The 12354-nt window shown below is 42.3% G+C and overlaps 1 protein-coding gene across 4 annotated transcripts in view; it reads right to left on the reverse strand.

Moving 5' to 3' along the window:
- Window positions 1-12354, reverse strand: part of slc38a4 (solute carrier family 38 member 4) — a 33005-nt gene that overhangs the window by 4538 nt on the left and 16113 nt on the right. For all 4 annotated transcript variants that reach the window (XM_010892641.4, XM_010892643.5, XM_010892642.4 and 1 more), the window contains 12 exons: window positions 10350-10569; window positions 9904-9997; window positions 9679-9794; window positions 8461-8534; window positions 8258-8350; window positions 8053-8134; window positions 6860-6942; window positions 6692-6750; window positions 5695-5946; window positions 5186-5265; window positions 4978-5078; window positions 4694-4818 (listed from right to left, as the gene is read on the reverse strand). In XM_010892641.4, the coding sequence (XP_010890943.1) occupies window positions 4694-4818; window positions 4978-5078; window positions 5186-5265; window positions 5695-5946; window positions 6692-6750; window positions 6860-6942; window positions 8053-8134; window positions 8258-8350; window positions 8461-8534; window positions 9679-9794; window positions 9904-9997; window positions 10350-10462 (1272 nt within the window). In that variant the 5' untranslated portion in view covers window positions 10463-10569. The remainder of the gene's footprint in view (window positions 1-4693; window positions 4819-4977; window positions 5079-5185; window positions 5266-5694; window positions 5947-6691; window positions 6751-6859; window positions 6943-8052; window positions 8135-8257; window positions 8351-8460; window positions 8535-9678; window positions 9795-9903; window positions 9998-10349; window positions 10570-12354) is intronic.

Here is a 12354-nt window from a genome sequence, read left to right on the forward strand (position 1 = left end):
TCAATACCAAAAGCCAACAAAAATGGCTAAAAATTTTATCTGGGAAGCATATAAACTCTGCTCCTCAAATTAATAGAATGGCAAAAAAATAAATACAGTTAAATGGGTAAAACCACTGGCCAAAACCCCTATATCCACAGGGCGGTGTAAACCTGGCACTTGGCTGTGACATTCCTATCCACCTGGGTGCCAAGACTCTGAACTATTCAGCGACCAACGGAGATCTGGTGCGGAGCCTTTGGAGTCGGCCATGAAATATTTGCCTGCATCTCCCTCCAACAGCCATGACAGCTCCCACTGGGGTGAGATATGTAGCGAAGCACCATCGCTGCTATGGCTCCTGGGCCGGTGCCTGGGGTAAGGGCTACCAGATCAGCTAAATCCTAGCAATGAAACCAGGGAGCCAATTGGGCTCCAACCAAGTTCTGCAACCTTTTGGATTTAACTACAGACTGATATAGGGCCTGGCTTTCCAAGGCCTTTGTTTGCCCCTTGTTTGGTTTGGAGAGGAGTACAACATTAAAGACGGTTAAATGAAGGTTAAAAAAACCCCAATAAGACCAGGTTGATAGACTGCATTTAACACATGTAATACTAATTATATTCCTTTTTTAATCTCCATTCAAATGGCTATTACAAAAGAAATGCCTCAGGTTAGTGTATATGTAAAACAAAAAGTATTCTGAATGTAATGTATCAAAGCAAAAAGAAGGCCAGATGTATCATTCACTTACTAACTACAAGATGAAGTACATTTGGGGGGGGGGAAGACAAGGTGCTTGTGAAACAATGGGGTTTATATTCTCTGAACTGTCCTCTAGTGGATATCGTTACAAACTGCAGCAACCGGATCACCTATTATTGTAAGTTATTTAGTTTTCTACTGGTTACTGAGAATACTATGAAACAAAAAGAGCCAGGGAAATAGGCACATTTGCCTTGGTTCATGACCAAACATATATGCTGATTCTTATGGGTTCTTCACTGGGAGCCCATCGTTCCTCCTTCCTTCTCATCCCACACAACCCCATTGCACTCGTCTGGAAACAAGGACATAGTGCTTGCCAGACAAAGCAAACGTTAATCTGGCCTCTGAAGGTCTATCAGCAAAATTAAGGGCAAAGGACTCTCAAGGGGAGATCTTAAATGTCATGTCTAATTGATTTAGTGGGCTGGACACCTGGCGAAGCCAACGTGATTCCAGCGTGACTAGTTACTTTCATATCACCTCTCCTATGTCTTCAGAACCAACTACCCAAGCTTCTGTGGTGACCTGAACTCATGTGCGCTGTAAATGATTAGGTGCTTGTAGACGATGGAGTATCAGACAGGGGATTAAAGTCAGTGTATTCATGATAATGGTGAAGATGCCGAGTCAAATAGGACTGGACTAATTTGTTTTTAAAAGATATGTTGCCTATGCTATGCTCCCAGTTTTTAATGTGGCTAAACATGTATAAAGCTGTGGATTGGAAATACTGTGTGTAAAAATTACAGCCATCTAGTGTTTCTTTACTTTTCCTTAGAAAACTCTACACAAGTGTTCAGTTTGTGATGTACAGGCACTCATGCGCACGCGCACACACGTGCTAGGGGTATAGCAACAAAAAAATAAAAAATTGTAGACACTGCTAACTTACAGATTACACTAACCAAGGATTGGTTCTGATGTGATGTGATGTCACTGACCTGTCCTCTTGTTGGTAGGAAGAACAGAGGCACCATAGAGGAAAGAGTACAGTACATCAAGTTACAAACTAGGTAAAAATAAGACTGGAGAGCCACATTAAATTCAGATCACTTCCCTTTGCTGGACAACAGCCTGCTCAAGGAATCTTTCTGCCACTGCATTTTAATCTGTTTCAGCAGTTGGGAGTGCACAGTGTCTCCCTCCCTCCCTCCATATCTCTCCTTCCCTGTCTATTTTTCACCCTCTCGCTTTTCAAGGGGGTCAGGGTGAGGGTTTTTCCACTGTCTGCTCAAGGCTTATCTCCAGTAAACTTCCACTGGGACTGTGGGATTCACTTGCACATTCCTTTGACCAAAGAAGCGTTCACCTCACAGTGAGAGAGCTGGTGTGTGTGTCTGTGTGTGTTTGTGTGGTGGGGGGTAGCATCAGAGTGTGTCTGTGTGTGTTTGGTAGGGGGTAGCATCTGTGTGTGTGTGTGTGTGTGGTAGGGGGTAGCATCAGAGTGTGTGTGGTAGGGGGTAGCATCAGAGTGTGTGTTGTAGGGGCTAGCATCTGTGAGTGTGTGTGTGGTAGGGGTAAGCATCAGTGTGTGTGTGTGTGTGTGTGTGTGTGTGTGTGTGTGTGTGTGTGTGTGTGTTTGGTAGGGGGTAGCATCAGAGTGTGTTTGGTAGGGGTTAGCATCAGTGTGTGTGTGTGTGTGTGTTTGGTAGGGGGTAGCATCAGAGTGTGTTTGGTAGGGGGTAGCATCAGAATGTGTGTGTGATGGAACCACAGACAAAACCGCAACTTGCCCACCTTACCACAACATGCTTTCCCTCTTCAAACAGGACTGACCAGAGGCTTGAGGCTCACAGTTCTCTCCTGCCCTCTACTGCTGCCCTAGAGTAACATCACCATCTCATGATTATTGCCATGGAAATAGTGCTAGAGCGGATCCATTTGGTTGGGCACAGCTAAGTGCTAATGCATGTTTGTTTGTAGGCTAAAAAGATGGTCCATGACACCACTGAGACCCTCAGCCCTTTATGGGCTCTGCGGTGCCAGGCCAAGCCAGGCCAAATATAGCATACTGCCATGTAGGGGGGGTCAGGTAGAGCCATGCTCCCACTCTGTGACTCAGAGGAACGGCCTTCGTCACTGGGTCATAGAAACCACACAGGCTTACCGACTGACTGCATGAGCAGGGGATGACATAATTACTAATGTAAGTTTGAGACCTGGTCCGATATTAAAAACCAAGGATAAAGAAGAGCTTACAAAAATGAAAAAATAAAGAGCAGCGATTTACAGTGTCGTGAGAAAGTATTTATACAAAAGATGAAAATGGAATAAACAAAAATGACAAGATCAGGATACTCATTTTGTACGTATAATAATAGTTATGCTGCACCCAGTGTCCTCCTGGGAAAATGTGTTTTTGGCAAGACATAATGGCACGCATGTTGTTAAAAATGTTAACTCAAATTTGCCCAAAAGGTTCTGGAAGTACCTTTAAAGAACTGCCAAGTCTCCTAGAATATTCTATGGACAGATGAGCGTAAACTGGAGGACCTGGGTCCTGTTTGCACTGGTGAAAACCAAACACTGCATTCCAAAGTAATGACCCCATAACAGAGGTCAAGCTTGGTGATGGTAGTGAGATGTTTTGGGGATGTTTTGCTGTATAATGACCTGGAAGACCAGCCCTTATCCAGGTAACCATGGATTTTGCTTGGTATCTGAGAATTCTGAAAGAATGTCATTGTGAGCTGAATCTGAAAAGTATCTGGGCCATGCTACATGACTATAATTAATAAAACGCAAGCATTTCAACAATAGAATAGCTGAAAGTCAATACAATGCTTTGAATGGGTAAGACAATGGACATACATGTTGTGGCAGGATCTGAACAGGGCAATTAATGCCCAAAAAAACCCTACAAATGTCACTTAAAGTGTTCTGCATAAAAGAGTAGGCCAAAAGTCTTGCACAGCACATGCGAGAGATGGATCAACAACTTCAGGAAGTGTTTGGTTGCAGTTGTGGTGGACAACCAGATAAGGGGATTTTAGTGGTCTAAAGATCTAAAAACAACCAGTGAAAAACAGGCAAATATTGAGAAAATCTATAAGGAGGCAACTACTTCTTGATGCTCCAAATGCATGGCATTTTTCTTTGCTGGAACAGCATTGTGTAGAAAATGTAACGGCGCAGCGAGGAAGTTAAGAACATTGCACTTTGTTCTCTGGCAACCAGGCTAAGGAGCCTGTGATAATGTAGCACTTGTTTTCACCTTCTGTGCCTGTTCATGTGTGTACATGAATGTGTCTCCCAGAAGGAAGAGCTGAACTGTATCTGATTTCACCTGGGCAGCATGGTGGAGTTCAAGTTGCAGTTAAGAGCTGTATATATGTGTGCATGTTAGTGTTCAGGTTATCTGGGTGTTAAACATGATTGATTAGAAGTGCGTGCACTTGTAGGGATCACACAAAAATCTAGGTGATATACTATATTTAATACATACATCAACATATGACATAATAATAAATAATATATTTATACATTCAGTTTTGTAATAAACAGTATTTATGTATTTGTCAATATATATCTGTAATTAGCATATGTGCATACATGATCATATATAGTATTTCTTTTAATATATTCAATTATATTATTTTTGAGTATGTTAAGTTTGCAACAGAGCTCTGACCTGGAGGCTTCTCTATTGAGACCTGATATGTTGGACTGACGGTATTTCTGAAACTCCAACAAGGAGCCATGTATACCATCATAGTAGCAGAACATCAAGTGCTTCAACGAGTTCAGTGAGAAAACCAGTCGTGTAAATACTCCACACTAACCCAGCCAAAGCAAAAAGAGCCCCTCTTTTAGTATTCAAATAATTATTTGACACTTAACTCACTTGGATAATATGATAATATGAAGTGTTTAGCAGCGCGCGGACTTGAGTCACGATAAACTGTAGGTGTGAGAAATGTGTGTGTCTGAGCGCGTTGTACTTACAGGGAATAGGACAATGGGGACAGTCAGGGTCACTGCAGTCAGGACGGCCAGACGAACCAGCAACAGCATTGTGTCAAACTTATAAACCTTAATGAAGGTGTGGAGCAATTCTGCCTCCACGTTCTCTGTGTGTGGGAGAAAAAAAAAACACAATACCAGCTGTCATTTCACATACCTCAGTAGTTGTAAAAAAAAGGAATGCAGAAACAAAGTGATTGAATCCTTTCAAATATGTCTGGGTGTGTGTTTGGGGGATTATAATGTGAGCGCCTGTGTCAACATACCATAGAAGGTGAGGTAGCCGAAAAGTGCTGACAGCATGTACATGACTAGCATGGCCAGTATAGACAGGTTGGACACGTTCTGCATCTTCCTCGGCGAGCGGCTAGGGGAAAACACAAGTTTGGACGAGAGCAAAGGTAAATGTTCTGTAGCAGTTCGTATGAGCATGTGTGCACAGGTGTGTCATGTGCTCCACCTGGATGTACTCACTCTTTAAGTTCGCTGTAGATTGGTAGAACCTCTGGGTGACACACAAAAGCAAAGGCCAGGATGGGAACTGTGTAAGCGGTCTGAAATTACACGAGAAGTTATACAGGATGAAACTGAGGCCCAGATACACACTCGGCAGTTAAAAATCACGTTCCTCTATCCTTGAGTTCAGGAAATGTTTTCCAGAGAATATTGATTCCAAAACATGGAATTATCACATACCGTGAGATCCTGACTCACACGCCACACAAAAACCCCACCCCCCGCCACACACAAACCTCCACCCCCCTGCCACACACAAACACCCCACCCCCCGGCCACACACAAACCTCCACCCCCCTGCCACACACAAACACCCCACCCCCCGGCCACACACAAACCTCCACCCCCCTGCCACACACAAACACCCCACCCCCTGGCCACACACAAACCTCCACCCCCCTGCCACACACAAACACCCCACCCCCCGGCCACACACAAACCTCCACCCAGATCCTTAACCAACATACCTGAGAGTTGAACACAAAGTACTTGGGCGTGCACATCTCCTCCACATCATCTGGATGTGGTTGGAAGTGAACCCCAGAGGTGTGGTGGCCATCCAGGGGAGGGGCGGGAGACATGTCCGCTCTGGAGAAGTCCATGAGGGCGGAGCCGTTGTGCAGGACGTGTGAGCCCAGGGCTGTTCCATTCATACTCTGGTTAGTATGATGGTACATGAAGGGCATCGGGCAGGGCAGGTTGTACTTCTTGTAGATAAGCTGACAGGCGAGACGGGGATAGAGGGCTGATGTCATATAAATACAGTACATCACAAAGGAAACATTCCATTACATGACATCACTGCGGAGCAATGAGTTATATCCATCCTCAAACGTTCACTTCTTTCAGTCTATTTCTTCATCGTCAGATAATCTACTGACCAACACATTGGCTGTCGCTGGTGACAGCAGGGAGACATTGGATGAGTCAGTGGAGAACTCATGATGTGGCCAAATCTGTGCGGCTCTGCACGTCAAAGCACAGACTACTGATAGATTTAAGAAATGCGCTTGGCTAACTCCATCTAACTCTTATTAAGAGTAATGAGTAATACTAAACATGGTCAGAACGTGTCCCAGGTATGTACAAAAGCTTCCGGAAGCTCAGGAACTTTTGGACAGGTAGTCTAACTATAGGAAATGATGGCTAGGTAGCCATGGACAAATACAAAAGCAAAATACAGTATCACAAACCTCAGAAATGTAATATTTGAGGCAAGATACTTTCTGTTCGCATAGAAACATGACTAGACATGAAAAGAATACCAGAAAGATCCTGAGTAGGCCCAGAGATTTTGCCACATTGATATAAGGTGAAATGCAGCCGTTATCTTGGATCTAATGTTGATGACAAGCAGCTATCAATGGTACTGTATGGTGGCAATTAGCAGCCCCGTTGCGTGTAGTTATTCAGCAGACTAAAAATGTAAATGTATCAGAGTGAAAGGGGACAGGTTGAACTTACCACTCCCAAAAAAAAGACCATGCAGCTTAGGGAGAAGCCACTGGTATAGCCAAGGTAGCCTAGAGAAAGGAGAGAGATCTAAAAGTTTAACGCTTACAATCACACAAAATTTACACAAATCACCCAAAACTCACTAGCAAACACACACATACACAACAGACCACTTACCCAGGTTTTTAAGTAGGCAGAGAGGCAGGATGATGGCGATGGATACAAACACTACCAGGTAGTTTCCATTCAGGTACCATTCACTGTGGCCAGCAGAGAGAGAACAGAGCACACAAACAGATCATAAGACTAACTAACCAGTAAGTACACCAAACTGTGTACTGTGTTGTGCCACCTGTGTGTAATTACCAAATAACCAATTTAATCATATAGTTAGCCAATATGCTTGTTTTAGGTATTTGTGATTTTCTTTTTTTAACTGCCTCCGAAATAAATGCTTATCTAAACGAGGGCCTTCCGAAATAAATGCTTAGCTAAACGACTGCCTTCCGAAATAAGCATTTCACAAAGACCACACCATATACATAAGCAATTGTTTGAATGATTCATCAGAGAATGTCTTTTTTTAAATCATTCAAGTGGAATTCACTACTGAGTCCTTAATCAAAGTAGGGATCTTTTAAGATTGGAAGAGTCCATGCAGTCCATTAAGTACATTTCTTTTTTATACTTTTGATGGCAATGGTGTGGTTTCTTGTGAGTTAATAATGCTGTTACACTGGGAAAGTGTGGTGTGTTTTGGTAGGCAAGTTAGCCTACCAAAATGGCTAGCTTAGCTTTCTTGTTGTATAAGCATTGCAATATATTAACTGGTATCATAACTGGTTAGATGGGGTTATCTATATTATTTCCAAAATGTTGGCTTACTTGTTAATCATCTGTCATGTGTTGAATGCCACTTGCTGAGTCATGCAGTGCTTTATGTAAAAGGCTTTGGTAGTAGACTAGTTGAATGGCAATATTGCAAACAGTAAGAGGAAATGCATTTGCTGGTAAGTAATTTGAAAAATCTAATTGACATCAGTTGTTGTGATTATTGAATTGAAGACACAGTTCTCATAAAAATTATCTGACATGACTTCATCAATCTTTGGAATTCTGAGTTTTATGTAATAAATCTGAAAATACAAAAGTGTAGGAATTCCATACGTAACATGTGGCTATGTTAAAGTCCATCTACATTTTAAATAATAATCAAAACAACACTAAGCATATAAGAACACAAGCCTTTTCAGTTTTCTAGTTCAGTGGCCACAATGTCATTTTTTTTTTTTTTACAAGTAAAATATTAGTGTTCATCCGTGCCCAACGCCAGTGCCTGATGTGTACTGAAAGATACAAGACAGACATACCCAGAGCTCTCCTCTAGTCTCATGAAGGCCCGGATAACCTCTGGTAGCTCATACTTGACAATAAAGAGGTAGCTGGACATGGCTGTATGCAAAACACCCACAGACAATCAAGATTTTAATAAACTGCAACTAACTGGCATGTCCACAACATCTACAATTCAGATTTAAATAATTACAAATTGTGCAAAGTTGTTTATTGACCGACCTCCGATATTTTGAAGGGTTATCGATCCAAATGCAGCCATTTTCCCAGGCCAGCCAAATGCTCGCTCTCCCAACTTTTCATATATAAGGGACCCTGTCAGAATAACAACAATGCAATGTGGTGATAAGTATTATTCAAAGGTACAGAAGGTTAGGGCAAATGGATAGAAAGACTAATGAGTTAAAAAATTTAATAAAACTGACCTCCTTCTTTTGCCGTCACCAGCAGCAAGTGAACAGAGTACAAAGACAAGATGGCCACACCCAAGATAAGGATCCTATGGAAGAATAGAAAGACGGGACATCAGGGTTTGACTTGACTCTAAAACTTTTTTACAAATCGAAATAAATGCTAATAGAAGGGGAAATCAGCTTGGATTACAAAAACACCTTACACAATAATAGTCACTTCCTTTTCCCCCTGGATACATAATCTTTACTGTATTACTTACTCACATATTTACTTGCCATTTGAGAACACGTGTGTGTGTGTGTGTATATATATACAGCTCTGGAAAAAATTAAGAGACTACTGCACCTTTTTCTTTCCTTTCCAAAAAGGTCAAAAAGGAAGGTCTTCAGTGAGGAACAGAAGGGTTAGTATCAAGAGACCACTGCAAATTGAACCCTTCTGTTCCTCACTCAAAACTTTCCTTTTTGACTTTTTTGGAAATTAAAGAAAAGGGTGCAGTGGTCTCTTCATTTCTTCCAGGGCTGTGTGTATGTGTGTATGTAAGTACCAGCTCAGAAAATCTGATTAAATAGTCATAGGCTAATGCGTGCCAAAGCTTAGACCAAAGGGAATCTACAGGAAGGGGCGTTATTTCTACCGGAGGACAGTCTGGGCTTTTATTTTTTCTTCCAGTCTAGGCAAGTGATATATTCTAGGAGGAGATGTATCCATCTTCTGTATTGGCCGAACCTTGTAGGGCTGTAATATGAAGTCACTTAGACCCCTCATCCAATGGGCTCCAAAGTGTTCAATTAATGGAATACATTTTAAATTATTGCATAAATTAAAACACAGGCAAACACAGCTCTCAAAAAACATGGAATGCCAATGTGCCCATGTGGGCCACCGGCGTTTGGGACGCTGAGACTGGATACGGTGAGGAGGTTCATAGGGTGGGCTTTGACCTGCTTGGTCCACCTTTTGCGTGCCTTCAAGGGATGGCATTTCACAAGTTCCAGAGCCAGAATTAGTCTCTGTGCCCGGTTATTCACACACGTGTACCTCACCACTCACCCAGTTGTCAAACCCCCCCACGTTACACAAAAGACTGAGAGGCTATTACCGTCCTATAAGTAATGCTGCACACTGCAGGCGGAAGAGTTTTTGTGCTGGTGCTTTAATCTCTCGGATGTGGCAGAAACCACACACTGACCTGATTGTATCTACGGCAGATGCTGGCGCACACTTACATGAAAAGAACAATGCCGGTGTTGGCCATGGCAAAAGAGAGGCCCAGGATACCACTGCCCATGATGGCATTACTCAGGTTGAAGACCGACATTCCAAAGGAGGTGTGTCCTGGGTGCTGATGGATAGAAAGGGAAACGATTGTACATAAGAACGTTTCCATTAAACTCTTTACCGTGTCGACAGCCTGTGTAGGCAAGAGAGCGAGTGTTGTTCATCATACGTACATATTCTTCATGGTACTCTTCATATTTCTTCTTCATCATCCCATTGGTGAGAAACTTCTGGCTCTCGGCGTCTCCATCCTCTTCCAGGAATTGACTGCAGATGTACAAACGTTGTTTCAGTCTCTAACTCAACTGCCCCCACACACACATTTCTGCATAATATATGGCACATGGTTATTGAGTCAGGTGGGTGAACTCACACCTTTGGTGTACATTAGTAAACAACATATTTGAGAATTATAGAAATGATATTGTAGCTAATCTCTTGGGGTTTTACATTGAAGTTATGAGTTGAGATTAAGACATGTCGATGAAGACATCCAACAGGTTATACGATCCAACATCTACAATTAAACAAACAAGTAAGGCAATGTGATTTCATTCATGGCTTTTCTGAAGAAATCATTAGGTCAGGTTAGGTAAATGACCACAGTATCAAACAACACCTGTTCATGATGGCCTTCTCCGAGTCGATCGGCTCTGTGAAGCGTTCATCCAAACTGTCGTTGCTATCATCGTCTGGCTCTGTGCAGACTTTCTTCAGCTCCATGCGGTCCATTGTTACAGCTGTAGTGGTGCAAAGCAGGGGAAGCGGTCACGGTCCCAGGCACAGCAATTCTTAAGGCTGGCGCACTTAATTTCTTTCTTACACTCTACGGCAAATGCCTGCAAAAAAGTAGAGGGAGAGATAGGAACCATTATAACAATGTTTACAGAGCTGCAGACGTGGCAGAAAGCTCATATAACTCATACAACAACCAATAATTGTGTTGTTTCAACGTTGATTGAAATGTATGGGGCTCAGCAAGCCGTAATGTCTTTATAATTACACTTTAACTAGCCCTCTGGTGACAAGATTCCAAATAAGATATAGTAACACATTTGATTATAGTGAAAAAGCTTAATGGCCATGAGTATTCTCCAATCTGTGTAACAATCTGTGTAGAAAAAGCTTATGAAGATACGTTTAGAGATTCTGACTTGCTAATTGAAATCTACAGCCTTGACGAATAACTCCATCAGGGATGGAAACAATTTATTCTTAACAACTTTCTCTCATGTTTCTTTGAATCCATAGCACCATTTTATATCGATACACTGTGCTAGCTAAAGAACCGGTGTGCTTCAACAATAGCCTTTATCACTTTTCTTGTCATGCATTGAAATCTTGATGTTTGGGGTTTGGTTTCCGTTCCAGTTTGTACTACGCTGTAAAGTGATACATATCGGTGTAGATTCTATTAATTTCAAAATTATTTTGCTTGACAGATTTTTGTGCAGAAAGTATGTCCACATAGGCATAATTTGGGCCAAACGCACCAAAAAGTGTGGCTTAAGTAGGTTACCCCACTGCACCTTTGCTCATGGAATCCAGATTCTCCCTCAAGGCAATAGCACAGTGGGCAACCCTTATCTGTTTAGGGCAGCCCTAACTTTCCCTCTAATCCCATTTTTTCCCCCACAAACACTGGCGTGATCAGGGCCCAACGTCGCTGCCCACTGGGCCAATTGTAGCTTAGTTCATGGGCTCCACATTGGCCACAAAGCGAGTGGCCCAAGTGCATCCCTCTCTTTGGAAAAATAGTTTTGGCCATTTCCACACTCACATAAACATTTGACCATGAGCATAAACATATACATACAGTGTAATGTGTACATTGTAAACACGTGTTTACATTATGAGAGACAGAATAAAAAACTAGATACAATTGTCTTCACACTTGCAAAACGTGTAAAACTATTACAAAACTCGTTCGAAAATGTGGTGTACGCCACCTCGGAAGATGGCATCTCAAACTATTGATATCTGCAAGTTTACACACCAAGATAATCTAGTGTCTTTCGTCTTCAGCAATATTTCTCAGAAAATAAGGTGTAATGGGCTTTTAGGGCTAAATTCGGGGTATTTTCTGAGTGTCTCTCTGGAAAATATCGTCTGCTACATCATGATGTAATGCGATTGTAAAGGAGCTATGAGGGAAGGCCAAGTTCAAGACCAAGGTACAGAGGCCTGTCTGTTGTTCATGTTTAAACCAATTTAATTGACCACACCAAAGCCACTGAACTGGTGGACCAGCATGAGGCCTATATTCTGATTTCCATTCCATTGAACAGACGATTGCTGCTGTTACGTAACAAGATGAGGCATTTGGCTGTGCACACAGAGTTGTGCTAAATGATTTTAACAGCCAATTACCCATAGCGCTGTTCTTCCCCATACAAAGGCTTCTTTGACAGGAATGGGTAAAAACAACCAAGCAGCCAGGGCCATTCTCCAGCCCGTTTCCCATAAGTCACACCCTGCCCCAACCGATGTCACACCAACCAACACCCCATGAAACACAACAAAACCATAGTAACAAAAATCGCTGTCAAATTCTGTGACATACAGCATAGCTGTGAAATACAATCTCATCCTCAGTCCTTGTATTTACATTAATGTTGTCCATC

Source organism: Esox lucius, chromosome 23 (genome assembly GCF_011004845.1).
Source record: "Esox lucius isolate fEsoLuc1 chromosome 23, fEsoLuc1.pri, whole genome shotgun sequence".
NCBI lineage: Eukaryota > Metazoa > Chordata > Actinopteri > Esociformes > Esocidae > Esox > Esox lucius.